This window comes from Hemiscyllium ocellatum, chromosome 11, assembly GCF_020745735.1.
Source record: "Hemiscyllium ocellatum isolate sHemOce1 chromosome 11, sHemOce1.pat.X.cur, whole genome shotgun sequence".
In the NCBI taxonomy this organism is placed as follows: domain Eukaryota; kingdom Metazoa; phylum Chordata; class Chondrichthyes; order Orectolobiformes; family Hemiscylliidae; genus Hemiscyllium; species Hemiscyllium ocellatum.
The window spans coordinates 90,144,028-90,166,827 of record NC_083411.1 but is presented as its reverse complement, the minus strand read 5'-3'; the positions used below and the strand labels follow the sequence as shown (position 1 = coordinate 90,166,827).

At 36.7% G+C, this 22,800-nt stretch overlaps 1 protein-coding gene across 1 annotated transcript in view; it reads right to left on the bottom strand.

The window, feature by feature from the left end:
* Positions 1–4,716: 4,716 nt before the first annotated feature.
* siah2l (seven in absentia homolog 2 (Drosophila)-like) overlaps positions 4,717–22,800 on the bottom strand; it is a 53,564-nt gene continuing 35,480 nt past the window's right edge. The window contains exon 2 of the mRNA XM_060832711.1: positions 4,717–9,605. Within this exon, the coding sequence (XP_060688694.1) occupies positions 9,054–9,605 (552 nt within the window). The 3' untranslated portion in view covers positions 4,717–9,053. The remainder of the gene's footprint in view (positions 9,606–22,800) is intronic.

The window sequence follows — 22,800 nt, the reverse complement described above, 5'->3', positions numbered from 1 at the left end:
GGAGAATTATCCCTTTTATATTCTTTTAGACCTCCCAAATCTACTCTTCAGTAACGTGAACTGCTTTTAAAACAAAGCTTATTTCTATGCATTCACTAGATTCCATTTCTTTCTCCACAGTAAAAACTGACATGAAATACTTAGTAGCTCTCCCATCTACTGGTTTTACACAAAGGTAACCTCTTTGATCTTTAAAAGGGCCTACCCTCTCTTTAGTTAGCCTCTTGCTCTTAATGTATTTGCAGAATATCTTTGGATTATCCTTAACCTTATCTGCATATGCTCTCATATCCCCTCTTTACCTTCCTGATTTCATCAAGAATGCCCCTACATTCTTTATATTAAGAGATTCAATTGAATCAAGTTTGCTATGACTAGAAACTCTATCTTTTCTCATTCATTATTCCTTAATCTTATCAGACATACATAACACATTAAGAGTGAAGGGTATGATTCCACTTAATGGAGAGTCACCATCCCGACCTCTCCCAATTTCCATTGACTCCAATTTTGCTATGGTACTTTGACGCCAGAAATGTTGCATTGATGTCAAGGGCAGTCACTCTCACCTCACGTTAAGCTCCTTTGTTCAGCCCAAAGCTGTAGTGAGACCAGGAGTTGAGTGAGTCTCAGAGAAGCAAAGCTGCATGTTAGTGAGCACATTATTACTATGTAAGTGTCATCTGATAGCACTATTGATGATATCACAATCCAACACTTTGCTGATCATTGAGAGTAGATTGAAGAGGCATTAATTAGCTGGGTTGGATTTGGCCATTTTTAAAAAATCTGTGAACAATGTTCTGTATTGTTGGGTAATGCCAGTGCTGTTGTTGTTGTAGTACAACAGCTTAGCTTGAGGAACAGCTGGTTCCTGAGACAGTTCTCCAGTACCATTCCTAAATTATCAGCATTGTTCTTACCAATATCTATGTCCATAGCTGTTTCTGGACATCATATGGAATGAATCAAATTGCCTGAAGACTGGCAGTGTTATGCTAGAACCTCAGGATGGGCTGAGACTAATCATTCATTCTGTACTTTGACTGAAGATTGTTGCAAATTGTTTAGCATTGTCCGTTGCACTGATGTGCTAGACCCTCCTATATCAATAGGTTGTTCAACTGTCCATTATACGCCAGGGTTTAGCTCTGATTCACCGGTTGTCGGATCACATGTCTATTGTATGATGCTTCCACCATCTAGCTTACCAGTAGTGACGCTTTGTAGCTTTCCCAAGTTGGAGCTACATTTACATAGATGCTTGCTGCTGCTCCTGGTGCTATATCCCATTCTCTTCAGTGAACCAGTGTTGATCCCTTGATCATCATGATGGCACAGAAAATGTATCAGATCATGAGGTTACAGTTTATGTTTGAAAACAATTCTGCTGCTGCTGAGGCTAATGGTACTTCATGGATTAAGTTGCTAATGCTAGTCAAATCTATCCCAGTTGGCAAGATGCTACTGCCACACAACGCATGCTTTGCAATTACTTGTAGTTCAAGACAGACTATTTTGGAAACAGCAAAAGATACAAGGCTTCTGAGAGACAGCATTGCAGTAGCATTAGCTTTGGATGCAAAAAGGATATTTTCTCATGTGGGTGAGTCAGCAGTAGAGGGCACTGTTATAAAATTAGGAATTGCCCATTAGGGCAGGTGAGCATTTCTTTGTGTTGTGCAACCTCGCCTCAGAGTCTGGTGGTGGCTGGATTGTTATTTTTTTTAAAGCAAAAGGTACATAGATTGCTGTTTGGCAAGGGAATTAAAAGTTAGAGAGTGGATAAGAAGAATGTGGAGTTCAAAACAAACAGATCAGTTACAATACAAACAACCAACCATGGACGCTGGAAATCTGAAACAAATAAATTGCTGGAGAAACTCAGAACTGAAGGGTCACATCACTTAAAACATTAACTGATTTCTCTCCATGGATGCTGCTTACCTGCTGAGCTTTTCCAAAAGATCAGCCATGGCATTACTGAATGACTGAACAGGCTCAAGGAGCAAGATGGCCTACTTTTGTTCCAATTTCCCAGATGGGAACCAGAACCATGCTGGAGTGTTGTTGGGATATTTTAATAAGCATAACCTCTAAGCTACAGTTGCATCCTGAATTGCAAGATTGGATAGATAGAAGCTCTTTTCTTTAGGTCCAGGGGTGACATTAGACCATATTTCCACTTAAAGGAGCATCTAAAGTTTCAAGAGGCACCAGGAACTCCAGTTGGGATTTCAGAAATATGGTGCTGACCTAGAAAGTGATCAGAATGTGGAATTTCATATTACATGGAGTACCATAGATGAAACAAATATATTTAAGGAGATTAAACAAAGATAAATGAATGGGCTATGCTAATAGGGTCAGTTAAATAGTGAGGAAGGTGGTTCATGGGAAGGCTAAGTATTGACAGAGGCCATATGTGCCAAACAACCTGTGTTGCAAACTCTATATGATGTACAATATTCTGTAGTAGCATAGTGTTTCAGATTTCTGGTCCAAACTTCAAGTGGTAAAGTGAAATCATACCTGGAATACGATTGGAACCCTTTTGAAAATAAATCTTAAGGTTTCTAGCAGTACTGTTTTCATTTAACAAATCAAAAAGCTTCATCAAAATGAATTCAAGAGGGGAAAATAGTAATTGTAAAATTGCAAATCAATTTGCTGTACAAAGAAAATAATTCACTTCCAAATTAAATATTGTATGCAGACAAAGTAGATTTGTTCCTGAGTGCTTGGTATTTTAAATTCTGAAGCTGCTATAAGTATAGGAAGATAATAGTTTATTGTTTTCTCAAATAATGCTCCAAGCTTAGAATTCTAGTATGGCACATCAGTGATATAACTTCAAAGGCCACAATTATGCAAATCTATCAAGTGAAGGGAATTAATCCGAATGACTAAAACTTAATAATAAATAATGATTGGACTGCCTAGGTTTATATTAAATATCAGCTTAGAAGCAAATAATGCAGAATTTAAAATTAAATCATTCATGGCAAAAAATTTAAATAAATCATTAATCTACAACTGTTTTAAGATATCAATTCCACGGTGTCTGTGGAATTTGGCTTTAAAACCAGACAGTTAATACTCCCTTAGCAAAAGTAGGTAATTATCCAATTCATTAATATCCTTCAAGTTAGTTTATGGAAGAGTACAACATACTCTTTTTTTTAATTCAAATGCCATATTGTCAGTGGAAGACTAATTCACTCGTTCTTAGCAATTCACTTGTACTTTTCATTAAGCTCAAGAAAATGCTGGCATCGTTACGCCAAATATTTAAAAAGTTAAACTTTAACTACATTTCATAATAAGCAAGCAATATATGATCTACGAACAGCAAACATTATGTAATTTAAAAGATAATGAGTCCATGAATTTTACTTAGTAATTTGGTTCCAGAGCTTGAACATACTCAGCATTTTCCTAAGGCCCAGGAGCATCGACGTTTCGGGCATAAGCCCTTCTTCAGGAGAAGATTCTCCTGCTCCTCGGATGCTGCCTGGCCTGCTGTGTTTTTCCAGCACCACATTTTTCAACTCTGGTCTCCAGCATCTGCAGTCCTCACTTTCTCCCACTTTCCTAAGGCCAGCTGGTTTGCTAACATGCTTCCAACAAAGTTATGGTAGCAGGATGAGATCAACCTCCAGGAAATACTAGACTATTTAATAACTTCCAGACAATAAATGGTTGGAGTCCTATGACAACTGCAAGTGAAGGCTTGAGCACAAGAAGACAGGTTCTGGGTATGAACAACTGGGCAATAGAAAGGGCTTCAACTTCAGTGAACAGCTCTTATAAACAGTGTGTGCAGATGCTTTTTCCAGGTTGCTAGTAGTTATGAAAGATCAGTTTTCCGTTCTGGGAATCACTGACAACTGGGAGACAGTTGGCAGCCCTTGGTAGCATCTACAAACAGAAAAAGAATATTTCAGGTATATTCCATCAGAAAATCAATATTTTCCTTTAAAGATTCTGCTCAATGATGAGTGTTTCACCCTTTACTGTTTTTGTTTCAAGATTTACAGACTCCGATTCTTTCTTTAAAAAAGAATCAACAGCATACTATTAGCCTTGCTTCTTGGGTCGCCTGTGCTACTGTGGACCCATTTGTTCCAGCTTAATACTAGTAAATTTAGATAGCTGACCAAGTATGTAAATATTTTTGAAATATCAATGAATCTTAATTTCCACTCAACAGGTACTTCAGCATCACAGCATGTATTATCCTGCCTTGTAAATTAATATATTTTCTGCAAAGACAACTGAATAGCAACCAGAAATAGGCCCCCAGAGAAATTACGCCCTTTTTCTCAAGCATCAAGGCAAACTGTTGCACCTATACCAAAAAGATTATAAAAAAGTTAAAAAGATGACTCTATGACTCTAATACACGTTCCTTTGGTTAATATTGCTTGATTAATATGACTTGGTTATTTTATGGATAAATGTGCTAAGCAACCTGCAAACTCTCCTGAACTAACTTTATCCCCTTAAAAATTGTCAACATATTGAGAAAAAGTGGAAATTTTCAATAAGAAACTAAGGATTTATGTTAAAATTATTATTGAGTACTATGAAGAAATAAAAACACAATATCATTGTAAGTTGTTTTAATTTATTGCAATTTGGATACAGAGCAAAAAGGAAATAGGTTATTTATACTAATACAGAATAATTTTCCTGATTAAAAAGAGTGGTCACTTCAAAACTAAAGTTTTACTGCATTTTAACAGCCATTTGTGATAAGAATTAAACAACTTTTTAAACAGAGAAATATTTGTTCTTTCAGTACAACAAAACATACACAAAGAAAACACAGCACAGAAACACAAATATATAAAACAAAACAGAAAATCTCATACAATACAAATGTTAACACCTGCTCAACAGGAAATCCACAGTATCCAAATTTGAATTCAAAAATGCACATTAGCATAATTACCAAAAGTAATTTTTAAAAAAACTCATACAGTATAAACTACCATGTTTGACAAAATTCAAAGCAACAGTCACCCTGTTGGGTTTTTATTTGATTAAATTTATTGAATGCACTGCTGAAAGAGTATAAAAGATGACTGCATTAAGCACACACTCATTTCTATGCTTTTACTTTGATTAAGTTCAGCTGCAGCTTTCTAAAAATGGCTGAACTATACAGGTCACCCATATGTCTCAGCATGTTAGTACACCAAAATTGAGCACTGATTTACCAACTGCTCTCTTGGATCAAGCAAGAGGCTATACTTACTATTAAATATTTAATCTGGTTTGTTTTAGTAAGGAAGATTAATTAAAAGGTATAACAGATCCATTCAAAGCTTAGCTGGATTCTTCTTGATCAGTGCCAGAAGGGTAGATTCACTTAACTTTAAAAGGACACCATTCTTTAAATGAAGGTGTATTTCAAGTATTGAGTCAAGTTAAATCATACAACTGGTTAGGGGCTGTGGAAGGGGTAAATTAGAGAGTGTGTTTGGCTGAAACACACTTGTTCTTTTTGTCCTTGAAGACTATTTCTTGGGTAGGTTGTTATTAACAGATGACATATCATTATGTCATGATGTGCTATTCAGACATATGCTAGATGGAAAGTTGAAGAACTAGGATAAACATCCCTTTGATTACCTTGGAAATTAATCAACTGTCAGATAACAAACTGCATTAATATTTTAACATTGAAAATTCATAGGAAGAATGGATTTTTAAAAAATTGCCCTAAAAGCAGTTTATTGAAATCTCTGGAAAATACCTATTAAAAATAACCATGCCTGTGCAGGTTGCATTCTGCAAAACTGCATACAGAAAAACATGCTCCAAAAAAAATGAATAGTGGGAAATTCACATTACGAGGCACCACGTGGAGAATGAAAAATATAGTATTTTTCAATCAAAAAAAAATTTTCATATCATTATGTAAAAAACACTCACATTATACCTGAAAAGGGTTAAAGAACAGACCAGGCATGGCGCAGAACACCTCTAACAAAATGCAGTTATGCAACTATTAAGAAACAAAATTTGAAGATGTATGAATTATTGCTATTTGCTGTCCTGGAGATACCTCGGATATCTTAAACAGGTCTCGCAGCAAATACTGCACAGACTTCTCTTTGGTGATTGTACTTTCACCATCACATCAACCTCAGCCCACCCATTATTCAATTGCACGTCCAATCTTTCTCTTTGCAAACTCCCACATCAAACTGGTAAATGACTGAAGCAATATTCAAAGTAAAATTGGTACATCAGCCATAATTACAAAAAAGGCTAAAGAGCTATAAATTTTGCTGCTCTCTGTTTATGGATCGCTGACAAGACCAGATACTTAGATCTCTCCTTAAAATTAATATCAAACTTCTGAAGGAAGAATACAAGTTATAAGTAGATATTGAGACATAACAGGAACACTTACAAGAGTACATAAATTTTAATGCTTTAACTATAAATCACATTTTTGAATTTTCTTCCAGAACTGTCATTCTTGGTAGCTGGACTGGCTTCAATGCAGACACTACATATATGTCTACAAAAGCAAGGCCTTCATTATTAACTGGACGCTGGAATTTTGTTCTTACAAGATGTGGGGACCTACGCAAAGAATATCTCAAAAAGGATGCTGCTTCCTACTATTTGTCAAATGTTGTATATGTACCTGAAGATGGACTCAATTAAAATCAATGGGAATCAAAGGATAAAGAATCAGGCAGGAAATTCATAGATTAACTGTAAAAATATTAAATGAAATTTGCATGATTATGGTATATTCATGCAGCTATTATGGTAGGATTGATATGGTTGTTAAAGTAAGCTAAGTGAAGATGCTTCTGGGTATATTTGAGTATTATTAGTTTCACAAAAATAATCTTGAATTGGTCCAAATATCTGTCACTTACTTCAAAAGCCACAGGACATTTCCAAGCACTCACCTAGAAATACATGCTTAAGCGATTTGCCATCTCTTTACTGCAGGGATGCAAAGGGCAGGAATGCTGTTCGGTCTTCTACTGAAATATTTTCAATATTCCAAGTTACCACAGTGCAAGGATGATAAAGTCTCAGTGGTTTACATCAATGATGTTGAACCATGAAATTTGTCTGAACCAAAATACCTTAAATTTCAGATTCTAATTGCATTTTCACCTTAATTTATATTCTGTGTGAGGGGGATTGGTCAGTATGAAGTTCCTACCTGTATTAAATATAAAGTGTCAGCAGTGAAAGGGGTTAAATTTTTAAAACGAATCTTAAATCAGACTTGCAAACTATCTGCTGTCGAAATAGTTACCAGATAAAGGCATACCCTAGATAAGTCTAAATTCCTTTATTGGGAGATGGCAATTCATCATTGGATACACTACTCATAATATAGCAAAGAAAGTCTTACTTTTAAAAGAAAAATGTAAACACGCTGCTCTGGTGAGCAGGTAGCCAACACTTTAAAACGAACAGTAATAGGAATCAGTAATTGCTTTTAAATCTGAATCAAGGGTTTTCTGAAATTTAGGTGATGGACTATGAATAGCAACAGGTATTTGTGAAAATTGATGTAACTGGATCCACTATCTATAAAAACTGCACCCATAGTGACTCAGGGCATGTAACGGAGTTGGATCCACAAGCTTTTTAATAATCTGTATGAGATAATAAAAAGCACAACTACATGGGAGACAGGAAGAGAGCAAAGAGGAAGACGATAGCAGATAAATCAAACTGAAGTCATGTGTGTTCCAGATTGAAATTTTTAGAAGTAAATAATCATCCCACTGGATGCAGCAAATTATGAAACGCTGTTTTTAAATCAAAGATAGGTAGGGTGGAGGGACAGGACTGGAAAGACAATTTCCTTTACTGGCACTCCATGCCCTGCTTACTTTCACAAAAATAATTGAAAATGACCAAACACTTTGATAAATTATACGTTTGCAAATCTTATGATGTCCTTAGTTCTTTAGTATTCTGCTAGCACATTGGTTAAATTCTAATCTAACTTGAAAATTTCTTTTAAACAACGTTTTGTTCAATATCATTTAGAAGTCAGCAAGCTCATTATAGCTAACAGTTGTAATTCATTAATAAATACTGACTGGTTCTACACAATTATTCTAGCATTTCATGTTTTAAAGAAATTAATGTTATTATTGAATCAGTGAACCTAGCTGTGCAGTTCAATACAAAGCTAGCCAATGTACTCATTGTACACTTTCTGGAGTAAAGCAACTTCTCTTGTTCAGGATACAAATAATAAACAGATGACTCAAAATATGAGCCTACAGTCAACATTTACACATTTGATTAGACAATTTAGTAACAAAGAATTTGAAAAGAACTTAATCCAATACAAATAGCTGCATACAGATATATTAGGGATTATAACAGTGAACAATGCTGATACTAGATTTATCCATGACTGCTTTAAGTATAAGGGAACCCACATTTCTACTCTGCAACTTTGTTCCCAACATTTTACCTAAAAAAAAATTGCAACAAAACCCATCTGTCATGGCAACAAACAAAGAATAACTTCATGCCATGGTCCTTCACCATTATTGATTTTCATAAATAACTATTCAGATACTGTTCTCCTGAAGCATATTTAAGATAGGCACAAGCATCTACTGGCTTTGCATTTTTAAGTACTGATGTGGCGCATAATGTAGTTCTATACACTGGACCCGTATACAAATACATCTTGAATAATTTGCCTCAAATAATTTGAACTTACATTTCACAAAGAAGGAAAAGATTATTCTTTACAAAAAAGATTGAATCACTTTTCCTTTATAAAACAGTTGCAACAACTTGGATTTGTTTTGGTGTTTTTATTTCCATCTTCTTTTAGTCAGGCTTGGAATCACGTGCTGAGCATGCCTTCATTACATTCCAACACATGCACGCATGGAGCAGTCAAATGGGCTAGCACCAATTACACAGGCAAGGTGCTGAAAAGTATATAGAACTGCATTCTTTTGCCTACTGCATCCACTGAATTGAAAACATTCAATTGTTACGTGTACACTGCTGTATTACAACAATGCAATTCAGCACATTGAGATCGTAACATTAATGCCCAAGTTCCCATGATCTGCAAAAAGATGAGCTATGGAGGTATCAAAGACTAAGCAATCACTATTCATGATTGCTGCTGCAACTCCATCATGGATAGACCTTGGTGTGGCCTCCCATGTGAGGCGTCTGCGGTTTCCATTCAGTTCCAATCTGTAGGCGAAGTTTTCAGCTTGCTTACGCGTGCCTATTAGAAGAACAATGGCAAAGAACTGTTGATGGCCTTCATACTTCTCTTGTTTCTCAAGCACCAGCATGAAGTGGTGACCAAAGCAGGACTGCATCATAACCCAATCCACCGCACCAGGAAGGTTGATATCAGTTGCCAGAAATACTATGTCCTCCCCTTGCAGAGTTGTAATGCTTTTGTGTGTATGCATGAGGTGAGGCATGACTGCTTCCAACGCTCCTTGCCACTTGCAGGATGCTCCTGGACAAGGGCACATGTATGGCCGAAACTCACACACCTCTTCATGTTCTGGCTTTTCTGTGTGGTGCAGCGACAAGAGACAGCCAGCTGAAGCATACTGTATTTGGGAAGGGGGATAGTGGTGGTGGGGGGGACAAAAGAAGGGAAGAAGGAGAAAAGAAGCAAAACCCAATTAGTGCAACAAAAATAATTAAAGATGCACTACAGAAAAACAAAGTCTACAATCTTCATATAAATGCTAGTATACTGGTCAAAAAGTCTTCAAGGAAATATATCTTAGTAAAGTCAAGTCTTCAACATTTTTAATTCAATTTCTCCCACATGGTTAACAGCGAGAGACTACCAAGTAGTCAAATTATGTAATCAGATGCAAACACTTTCTACATTCAAGTACTTTGGTAACAAAAAGCTGAAGGCACCCAAGTTTCTTGTTGCATTTTGAAGTTCCATTCATTGCCATGAATCTAATACATACAAGGGCGTAATTTTATGCCACTTCTTAGTTGTATCAGACAGTATAAATAGGGAAAATCTGAAAGAAAAAGCAGCTTCCAAAATTTTAAACAGTCAAAAATGTCCATGATAAAGAAGGCAAGAGGCATTAATAACCAAAGGCTTTACTAAATTCAAAACAGGAGGAGAAGTAAGATTTGCAGTCAATAACCTCATACCTACATTTGGTAGACCTTCATGCCTCCTTATTCACCGCTCATGTACAAATGAAAATCAAAAGTAGAACAATAGAATGGGGCCTTAAAAATGAAATTGACAGTTCAACTTACAATACAAACTGCCAATATCAGCTAAAATCAAAACAGAGAACTGAAAACGTATTCAATCTGGCAAACCGGTAACGCAGAGATACAAAGGGCCAGATTTCCCAAGAAGCGATAATCACATGCAGATTGTCACTCTGCTCTCTATTCTTTAGATAATGAAAGATCTCTGCATTGGAGATTCCTCTCAGGATTCCCTCAAAAATGCAGATTGTATTTTCATTCTGACAGATTGCTCACAGTGTAGAATAGTTGTTGAGGGAAGGCAATCCATGCCCTCTTTTTCACAGCAGTCAGTTGCCTTATACTATATCGAAGTTCCAACATCACACACAGCTGCGCTGACAGCTCTTACGAAAGGGCAAATACACAAGGTTAATGCGAGGCTAGGGTGCCAGTTGGATAAAGATGCCAAATATGTAGCAGTAGGGTATCAGAGAAGGTAGTGGCCAGGGGAAGTGATCGATTCTTCAGGGTAGGCATTGGTGGGTGACGGTGTTCGATTGAGGGTGAGGTTTTAGTTCAGGTGCTGGGTGATGCAAGACTTCTGAGAGATCTGTAGTTGGAGAAGTGGAAGCATGTACAGAATTCACATAGCAACAAGACACAAAGGTCTAAAAGGTAGAAGAGCATCAAATGCCTGGCAGCATCACCAATTGCAAGCTCCCCTCCAAGCATCATGTCACCCTGACTTGGAATCATATCTTCATTCCTTCACTATTGCAGACTCAAAAGATCTGAAGCTCGGCCTAATGTATATCTACTCCATACAGACTGTAGCAATACAAAAAGCTGACCTACCACCACCTTTAAGAGCATTTAAAGCTGGACAAATCTATTGGTCTCACATCTGAAGAACACATTTTTAAAACATACTGCAAAATATACTAACATCTGTAGTATATTTTGGTAGACATGTGCCAACCAGCGTGTAGCTCCCATATACCTAGACATACAACAGAAGTCAATTGTATTAAACATGAATTGCAGATGTTGTTTATTCTCCAACACTACTCCTACAGACTAGGGATCCAATTCAAATCTTGTTCAAAACTTGCATTCATGTGGGATCTTTCACAATATATGATCACTATTGAAAACATATGAAACATGGAAATTATACTTTGTACTATTTGACTGATATTGGTTCAGAGATAGATAAATATTGGCCAGTGCATATTGGTAGAGAGATGGGGAATATCCTTAGTCTTCATCTAAATAGTGTCTTCTTAATCCATCGAAGAAGGAAAAAGTTGTAATTGGTTGATTATGGAATTTCTGGTGTTCCAATTCAATAGGATTAATTTATTTAAGTCAAAACAGATTTATGCTATATTTAGCCATATTGATGGGTTTGTAAAATACATCTACTTGTATGCTTTAGATGGATCTTAATATGTAGGAAGATTGGGCTCATAATAGGCAAATTACATTCATCTTAAATGTGATACTATGGATCTGGGATGCAAATGCTCATTCTTTTCAGGATGGCAATTTATTTCAACTAAATAGGTTACAGAAGATCAAGGTCACAATTTTAAGTTGTGTAAGGCCTGATCTAGACTAAATATTAAAAGGCTTTTTTAGACGCAAACAGTGGATCTCTAATATTGGTTACAATATTTCACGATGAACAGTGATTCAGTGAATTCTTTCTAGGAAGGCCTGGATTTGTTCCAGTTTAAAAATCAGCATTAACAGAAATAAGAAGTTGTTATGAAGAATATAAATGGAGGAAACATCAAATATATCCTTTGGTCTGGTTAAAAATCTGTTGAGAGGTACAAGAGAAAATATTTTAATAATAAATTAGTATGCACAAAACTACCTACTTTACATTCTATATAAACTACCGTTAACAGTGTAGCTGTAAGTTAAGGTGTACACATGAAAATCACAATTCCAGACATCAATCTATATCTGTCTAATGGGGCAATTTAGTTCGTTGAATTATAATCTTACGAACAACTCTACTGAATGTTATTCTTCATCTTACATACTCCACATAAGCATAGCACGAAGCTTGGAAATGGAAAGCCTCTGCTTAGATGCTGTAATGTCAGCCTCATGGCCATACACCAAATGTTGGTGCTTTAGGCTGCAGCTATATCTAGATAGCAAACCTGAGTTTTGCTTCATATGTTTGCCTTGCATAAGACAGCAACTGGAATACATTTGGACTGGTGCTGAGAATTAATTCTAGAACACCTTCAGCCCTGTAAGTGGCGACAGTGCATTCAACCAGGTACTTGGTGAACCACTGCTTTATAATAACAATCTGATGCATATTTAAACCTGAGAAAAAGACAAAAGTACCAATTTCTAATAATACCTGCAGAAACGTCTGTTTTATTTCTGACTTAAGAGGGGCAGTTAAAACAATATGGCAACAATGTCTTGTTGCAAATGAAGCAGGACATTCAAGTTAAAACCTCAATTTTAAGACCATCCTTCAAAAGGTATACTATTAATAAAAAAGACCACTACTGAAGCTATTCATTACCATTTTGTATAATTGTTTGAATCAATAATTGTCAATGTGCCATATTATGTAATCTATTTGGAGGCTATCCTTGTAATTTTTCAAACACAAAATTCCAGATGCCTGAGAAGATTCAATTGCTAGCCGCATCACTTATAAGAATTAAGGACCTAAAAAGGGGTTGAACTACCTGTAGGGACATTTCTCAACTGGATTACTTTTGTGCACATTAGTCTTAAGAACAGAACCTATTATGTTGTCTTTCGAAGATTCGTTGGCTGGCACCAATTTAAGACCATCTAAACTGTTGAAAATACAGAAACCTAGACAAGTTGGCTTAGAGTAATCTAATCTTTCTTGGAGAAAATGTGAGTTTTGTCATAGTATGCTTGACAACATTGAAAAGTCAGCCTGAGATGAATGAAATGCTCACCATAACAAATCCAAATGTTGCCTCAGATCTTGTTTATTTTTAAGTATATAGTGCAAGAGTATTATATCGTATGTAGCTTCACCCACATACAACTTTTAGTCAACATGGCAGTTATACTTACTTCAACAACTTTCTAAATTGAAAACGGTAAAAAAAGAGTGCTGTTAAGAACAAATTGTTTTGATCAATTATGCTTAAATGAAGTGGTATATGAGATGATAATTTCCACATGCCACTCTTACTAATACAGCAAGGCAGCTATGACATTCCTGAGGCATAGCATGCAAGCCAATACTATTTTTGCTGAGATATTGAGATAATTTTTTTTGCTACCAGCTTCACACAAAAGCAACTCCACAAATCTTGCTACCTGCAAGAGGACAGAAACAACATATTCTCTATAACCAATATTTCGTCCCAAAGAACCATGCAAGAAGAAAATGGATTGTTTCAACCAAAGCAAACTTAGAAGGAAATATACTAACGAAGACAAATTGCTATGAGTATTTCATTCATAGTTTAAAAAAAAGGCTTCATGAAAATGTCACTAGAATTCTACAACAATTCTCCTGGCAATTCTAAATATAGCACATTATGTTGCCTGGAAAATTTTACTTTTTGAAGACTTACTTTGTTATAAAAATCACAACAGTTGCAATGGCTATATTATACTTAATGCAAAAGGAGAAAAAAAGTGTCTATTTTTCTTGTTTGCTTACTATCTGGTGTACTGGATTACATTAAAAATTCCCTAGAAATGTATTCCTAAGTGATTCTGCAAAATGAACAGGTCTCTGGAGGAAAAGCAATGCTTTTCAAAATTATGTTTACACGCAGTCTACCTGCCAGCTCTTTTCAACAAGCTGACTACATTAGTCTTATTCAGCCCCTGCTTCAACTGCATTAACCAGTGTTGCGAATACGTAGAGACAAAAATGAAGCTAGTGATTATATTAAATTCCCCTTTTTAAAAAGCTTGCCAACATAAGATTACTGCTCCACTATTTACTGTACACTGAAAAATGGTTAACTTGGCACCTCCCCCAAAGCAACTCAGTTGTGCACACAAGGTTAGCTTAGCAATATTTATTAGCTCGGTTGATTTCAGTTCTATTCCAGCTAAAAGACAGAACTACATCTCATTGCCTAAAAACAGTGGCACCAGTTTAACTAGAGTTCAATATTGTCATGAAACAAACAAAAAGCACACTGATTTAGTTGCTCGTTTGCCAACAACTTACCATATGCTTGTGCTCCGGATGCACTCTACATACGTGTCGTGCCGAGGACGACAGCAATCGTTTTGTTTTGTTGAATTGACATTGCAAATGCATAAGATCCAGCACAAGATTAAAACATTGAGCAAAGCAAAACATCACAACCATCTAATTTCATAAAGCTTAAAGAAAAGAAAAGCTATCTCAATTCACAACTTAAAGTAAAAAAAATTCACATTTATTTTCCTGATATCATCCTTGTACTTTTGCTTTCTCACCCTGTAGTTAAAGTAGAGGTTGGAATATATCTGCAGCAGTAAAGCAATCAATCGGGAGTACAATATGATGCAGTCATGTGATCATACCTTCACGAGAAAAGCCATCTAATTAGACCTCCCATCTTAAATGCGATATTCAGAATACCCTGGAGAATTCACTGTTGAATCTTGACTTCTGGGACCGAGCACACAAGTGAACCAGTTCCAATTCACGTGAATCTTTACAGATATGTCATCACCGTTACAAAAGGACTAAGGTCACAGATAACTTTCAATGGCTAGAAAAACTGAATTGCCTTTCATCTACAAAATGCAAGATGTCAAGCATATGCAATATAACTTGGTTAAAGCTATTATTTTAATGAGAGTTAACCTAAAGGCAAAATTTATTTACTATGATAAAGACAATTAAAAAAGCCCAACTGAATCTGTACTCAAAGGTTCTTTGGATTAAAAAAGCAGCTTAACAATGTAGATACATGCTGATCAGTGAACATTTACAACATAGTGCACACAGCATTTTAACGGCATACAACATCCAAATGAATAGGGCTAATTGAAATACGTTTTAGAATATAATGAAAGTTCAGTGTACCAAAAGTAAATACAATCACAAGAGATTATCACTCAAATCATTTCAAAATGCTTACATGGGCACAAACACACATATACAATGAAGGACAGCATATGCTTAATTAGGGGTTATTAGGGATTTCATGGAGCATGACTGGTGTTGCTGCCTCTGGGTCAGAAGGTCTAGGTTCCAGTCCCACCCGAGGATATGATGACCACTGAGACGTGTCACATACCTGAGAATGTGGCTTAATTCTCCTTTACATAAGGGATAGGAAGTTTGGGAAAGATAAAAAAAAACACCTTTACTCTTGCTCAAGTAACTAAATCAAAAGCACCCATGATATACTTGTATATCAAAACTTATGAGGTGCTGCATTATTACTCAATTTTAGTCTTACCTTTAAGAGGAGAAAATGCTTCTTTTACTTGAAATTAATGGCTAAAGATTTAAATATAAAACAAATGAAAGCGATCCCAAAGCTTTAAAAACAGGTTTCCACTGGAAAATGCAATTGTGACTTTTAGCTAAGCAAACAAAAACAAAAAGCAAGAAAATTGTTTATTATGAGACAAAATTGTCCGCTTACTCTCCCGATTGAGTAATGCAGTTCAATGTTCAATTTTTGCATTATCACTGCTCCCTAATTGTCACTACTCCAGGGATTAAGGAAATCTCAAGAGTGAAATAAAAGTAGCAATTCAGGATTGGCAAAAGAAACATATAAAAGACATAACTGTCCATTACAAAAGACAACTTCTAAGCTTACAAAATAAAATTCTGACTCTATAGTATATCTATTGCTTTTTTTTAATTCAAGTGAAAGTGAGAGTGTGAAAGTGTTGCTGCCAAGGAGAATTAGAACCACCACAAATTGTTCACTGAAAAAGGTAATGGTGCTGAATTTCTTGGATGAAGCCATCTTTTTATAGTGAGGAAAGCAGATAACTTACTACATTCTGAAACAGCCGCATCACATTAGCAACCGATGTCCAAAACAAAGATTTTTGAGGTCTTCTTTCAATCAGGAATTAGCCTGCAACACTCTCCAAATCAAAAGGCAAGGAGACTAGGACCCGTGGACACGGCCTTAGAATTAGAGGGGGTAAATTCAGAACAGAAATGCGGAGATATTTCTTCAGCCAGAGTGTGGTGGGCCTGTGGAATTCATTGCCGCAGAGTGCAGTGGAGGCCAGGATGCTAAATGTCTTCAAGGCAGAGATCGATAAATTCTTGATGTCACAAGGAATTAAGGGCTACGGGGAGAATGCGGGCAAGTGGAGGTGAAATGCCATTCAGCCATGATTGAATGGTGGAATGGGCCGAATGGCCTTACTTCCACTCCTATGTCTTATGGTCTTATAAAGGGGGGAAAAAAAACCTGTTTCCAATGCTATCTTCCCAAATGTCTTTATATATAAATGGGCTGGACATCTACTTGAACATAGCAGTAGCCTAATAAAATATTGGCCCTGGTATATATTTTATTCTTCCTCGAAAATAAAGTACTTTCTTTATTCTCCTGTACCTTAAAATGGTGCCAGATTGTGGTAACAGAACACTTATCACTGTATCCATGTTTGACAATAACTCATTCATTCATGGCTGAATCAGCAACTGGGGGTCAGATCACAAATCTACAGCAGGAAAATGGAGAATCAGCAAAGACTTAAAGATAAAAGGTACTGCGGACAAAAGCCATTCCAAATTGGGATACTTAGTAGTTGGATTTGAACTTCATATTAATTAGAATTTGATGAAAATTCTTGGCAGAATTTTTTTTGCCTTCAGGGACAATACTGAGTGAGGATATTTCACGTCTAACTAAACAGCATCAGGAAGAAAAAAGAACAGCCCAGTGGTTCAGTCATTGGCATTGCTGCCTCACAACACCAGGGAGCAGGGTTTGATTGCAACATTGGGTGACTGTACAAGCTCTACATATTCTCCCGATATCTGCATGGGCTTCCTCTACGTGCTCCAGTTTCCTCTCAGTCCAAAGATGTGCAGATTAGGTGCATTGGCCATAGGAATTGTAGGGTTACAGGGCTAGGTTAAGAGTTGGTTCTGGGTGGGATATTCTTCAGAGAGTCAGTGTGGACACAAGGGTCTGAGTGGCCTACTTCTGTACTGCAGGGATTTTATGATTGAAAGCCAACAGATAACACGGGGGAAGGAAGAGAATTGTACAAATTGTCCCATCTGTCAAAAACCTTTATAGTTTGTCACTTGTCAGATACTCATGATAGTGCGTGTGTGAAAGAAGGATCAAATTCTCTCAGTAATCAGCTTGAAAACTGGCTTGATTACAATAAAGTATTTTCACAGAGACAGTCAACACAAAAGATGCAACAAAAAGGAATCGAGGGAGGACCACTGCCAACTGCAGTTGATAAGGTGATGGTTAGCTACTTCCTTAAACTGTCATTAAATATTTTCAGGATTTCTATTAAGTAGCACTGAAGGAATAGCAATGTAGTTCCAAACCAGGACTGTGAAATCGTTGGTGGCCCTGTTGCCATGAATCTGCTGCCCTTGTTCTTCCAGGTAGTAGAGACTGCATGTTCTGAAGGTACTGGCTAGGAAACCTTAGAGTTATTGCAGTAAATCTTGTAGATCGTACACACTGTTGCCATTGTGTGTTGGAGGTGGAGGGAGCGAATGGGAAGTCAACGAAGTGGACTGCTTTGCCTTGGATAATGTCAGGATCCTGAATTTTGTTAAGAGCTGCATTCTCATATCTGGGGAAGAGTATTCAGTGACACACTGATGGTGAACAGGTTGTGTGGAGTCTGGAGGGAAGTTACTTGTAACAGAGTTTGACATGCTTTTGTAGTCACACTATTTCCATACTTCGAGCTTGGTTTTCAGTCAATCGTAACCCGCAGGTTTTGATAGTGGAGGAGGCCATTGATGAAGCAGCTGAAGATGGCTGGGCTTACAACATCACCCTGATGAACTTGTGCAGTGCAGTGAAGTGAAGACCTGAGACTGAGATGACTGACCTCCAACAACGACTACAAAAATGAAGAGCTCTTTCCCTCACTTCTAAGCTACTTAAACTGCTAGGCATGCAAATAGTTCTGTGTTGTAGCTTCAGTAGGTTGGCATCTCATTTTTATGCATGCCTGGTTCGACTTCTGCATGCTGACTTTGGCCCGAGTTCAATATATTCTTGGTGCTGGACATTGAAGACCGTCTCCACCACCATCTCATTACTTAGTGTTTGTGTTGCATTAAGCTACTCATTTAGCAGCTGGAGACAGTTGGTGGTAAAACCTACCCAACCGGAGGATTTCTTGCATTGTTGGCTGTGATGATTGGTCTGGAACAACTACAACCATCTTCATCTATTTGTTAGTTTAAATCTTCCTTTGCCTCAGGTATAACTAACTGGTGGAGACTTGCCCAATTGCCACAGATTCCAATTTTACGCAGGTTCCTTGATTCTATCAATTGCTGGCTTGATTGCAAGACTATTCACACTTACCTTTCTTCTGGAATTTAAGTAACAATGAGACTTTGATGATAATGATGCCAGCAGAATCTGAGCTGAGCATTAGTTAGTAATTAACTGGTGAGTAAATGTCACTTGACAGGTCTGTCAACAACTTCTCACCAATTTGTCTGATGATTGAAAGTAGGAATTAGTTAAATTGGATTTGCTTCCCCTTTTGTGAACAGGATATACCTGGACAATACTCCACTTTCTCTTGTAGATATCAGTAATGTAGTTGTATTGCTTGGCTAAAGGCTCAACTCTTTCTGCAGTACAAACCTTCAGCACTAAAGCTGGGATTCTGCTGAAGTTCAAAACTTATCTGTATGAGCCACTTCTCGATTTCAAGTAAAGTGAACTAAATTGATTTAATATTGGTTTCTGTGATAATGATACTGAGAACCTTGGGACGTGACAGAAACACATCATTCATTTTGTACTCCAGGCTAAAGGTATTTGCAGCTTTATCTTGGGCTGGGCTGTCATTGCAAATGGGAATGTTGATGGAGCTTCCTCCACTTATGTTTAATTAGATTAGATTCCTTACAGTATGGAAACAGGCCCTTCGGCCTGACCAGTCCACACCAACCCTCCGAAGAGTAACCCGCCCACACTAGTAACATCATTGGTGAGCCTCCGGTGACGCACTCGTGTTAGTGACCTGCTTTCTATTTATGTTTAGGTTTCCCTGGGTAGGTGATGTCATTTCCTGTTCTTTTTCTCAGAAGGTGGTAAATGGAATCCAAATCAACATGTTTGTTGATAGAGTTCCGGTTGGAATGCCATGCTTCTCGGAATTCTCATTTGTGTCTCGTGAGGAAGGACACTACTTCAACTGGGATAACACATCCATCGTGGACAAGCCAAAAAGAGACACGCACGAATTCCTAGACACATGGCATTCCAACCAGAACTGTCAACAAATACATTAACTTAGAGCACATTTATCACCCCCAACAGAAAAAGAACAGGAAATGACATCACCAACCAAAGGAAACCTAAACACACAAATAGAAAGTGGGTCACTAACAACAGTGCTTCACCGGGGGCTCACTGATGATGTTACTTACTGTGGTAATGAAATGTCTGAAAAAGAACCTTCCAGATCAGCGAGCAAGCTTACATCCAGAACCTCAATCTGAGCTACACATCTTCTCAAACATACTAATTTAAATTTTGCTGAAAGCAGGAAGACATGCTTCTGACTTCACATATCATCTGCCTTGGAATAAAGATAAAGAAAAGGCTGAACACCTGTGCATTAATTGGTAAACTATGCCTAATATGCATTTTGGAAGAAATTAGCTTTAACAAAATCAATGTTAAAAAAAAAATTTGAAAAGTCTTCTCATCAGCAACCACCAGCATAGTTTGGAATTAAATATATACATATTAGATTAGTTTAGCACCGAAAAGCGAACAGGATGTGACTTCCTAAAGTGCAGAGGTTGATTGGAATCCTGTTAACTCAAGATATACAAATAGTTCAAAAATGCTATTAATGCAAGCACTAACTCAAGGGAAAGAAGGGCAATGTTTTGGAAATGTTAAGAGGTTTAAAAAAAATTCTACTTGGGAAAGAGATCAGTGGCAGAATTTTAGAGGAGGAGGATCTGTGGAAATAGTAAGTAAATATAGGGGGTGATGATTAAAAACGAAGTGGTGTTAAAATAACAGCATTTCTGCCCATGATGGTTATCATAATTACATCTACCACCCATCAGGAATGAATGGTTAACTCTCAGTAATGTCAGGGCAAAAATCTATTTTAAAAAAACTATGCTGTACTTAGTCTCGCTGGTAAGCTGTTTTTCAGGCATGCTCTGTAAACACCATTGTTAATCGAATAATTTTTGGAAAATATGGTTACAAAGTGCTATTCAGATTCCTTTTATATTTTATTTCATGATGACAGTTTTATGCCTCAGTGATAGTCAACCCACTAGATCAGTTACTCTCACACTATAGAACTACCACTTTTTTAAAAAAAATGTAGATTAGATTATGTAGTAGAATTGTGAATGCTGTCAACCACTATGCATCGCAGGCTTCTCTCTCCATTAGAATATTCTGTTAGTAATGTACAGCTCTGGCATAGAAATAATCTCCACTGCCACTGTATTAAAGACATTTAGAGTTAAGTTTACAATAAACCATAGTAAGGAAGACAGACTGTTCTGAAATTATTTTGAACATTAGTATCACCTTTCCCTATGGCAAATATGATAGATTATAATTTCCATTAACTTATAAATTTTGCATTGCACATCTTCTGAAAGCCTTTTAACTTTAATTTATCAACAGCAGGTCATATGCATTACTACTCTGCTGACGTGAGGAAAGAAGAACTAGCTGTTACAATGTTTTACTGCCTACAACTATGCTTTTATACCACTCATGCAACAGTACAGACTATTAAATAAATTTACTACTCTGTGTTGTCACATTCATAATTTATTCAATTGTGGGAATTTGGAGTACTCGTCCAGACTGTACTCAGTTCACAGGCTAAGCGGATGCTCTGAAAATAGACTTTTCAAATAATATTAACCCTTGGTCTAAATTTGACACTTTTAAGATGGAATTGGTGAACGATAAATTGAAGAAGATAAATCCTTAAACAATTGGAGCTTATGTCTGGTCACTGGTAACAAAACTGGGACTATATTTCTTCCTGAAGCATTACAAATATGGATTTTAAAATCCATGTTACTTTTATTTAAGCTATTTTTCTAATTAACCTGTTCAGAGACATTTTACATCTCTCTGAAGCAAGTGGAACTTCAACTTGGGCACTTATAGACCAGAAATCCAAGTTATATGGAAACATTGAAGAAACATTCAAGATCGGCTGCAAGTTGGGCAAATACACCAAGATAAAGCTGTTGCAACAGCAAAAAAAATCCAAAATATACTTCTCAAATCATTAAGTTAACTGAGCTGACAACCATGGAAAATAGGACTGATGACTTTACTATTTTATAAAACTACCCAGCCATTACAGGGCAAACATTAAGTGCATTCACCAGAATTGATAATAGAAAACTACTTTTATGCAAATGGGTAGGAATCCAAATTGCAGACTTCAATTCATCTTGCTGAAGTATTAGGAAACACATTCTGACAATTTAATATGCAAGATTCAAAGTGGGACCGAAGAAGCCAGCTACAGTTAAACATAATTTGAACGCAAAATGCTGCAGAAGTTCAGCATGTCAGACTGTGAAGAAAGAAGGGTAACATTTCAAGTCATAGGTTGTTCAACAGAACTAAAGTACAAGCTGTTTAGTTCCAACCAACATAATACAGAGAAAAAAAAATTGCAATGGAGCTGTTATTTCTGTTTTGAGGCCAACAATGATTGTGAACCTGTCCATAAACATAACCTTTACAAATTCCAGGTAAACCCAAATCTGTTTCTCTCATTGCTTTTACTATCTATCTGAGTGCAATACCAGAGTGCATCCTTCAAAAACTGAGTATAATATTTCAAGCAAATAAATGGAATATCAACATGATCGAACTAAACGATGCAGTAAGTTTGACATGCTGAATAGCTTATTCCCATGTTCCAAGAGCCCCCATTTATCCGTATAATGCATGCCAGAACTGTGTACTTGAATTGTATATTTATGACCTTCCCTCTCATCTAGTCTGCACAATCAACATAGCAACTATGCCAGAAAGTTTGAAGCTAGGAGCATCTAATTTTTCCAGTGTCATATTTGGTATGTTTGAATAATGTTTCTACTGAAGGGATCTGGGGAAAATAAATCTATTATTGGTGCAATATTAAATGTACAGTGTAGTCAGGCAAATATTTTAATGTTGGAAAATAAAACTGGGACAACAGTCAAAGTTGCTAATGATCTAGCTTTGATATAGCTTCCTAGAAACTGTAAGCAATTTTTAATCTAGCCCTCACCAAAAACACATCAAATGATGAATTGGAAAGCCTTTGATCCTTTCACAACTGTGAACAGAGATACAAGATCAAGATCTAGACAAGCTAGCAAAGAGGATCAGATGTAGC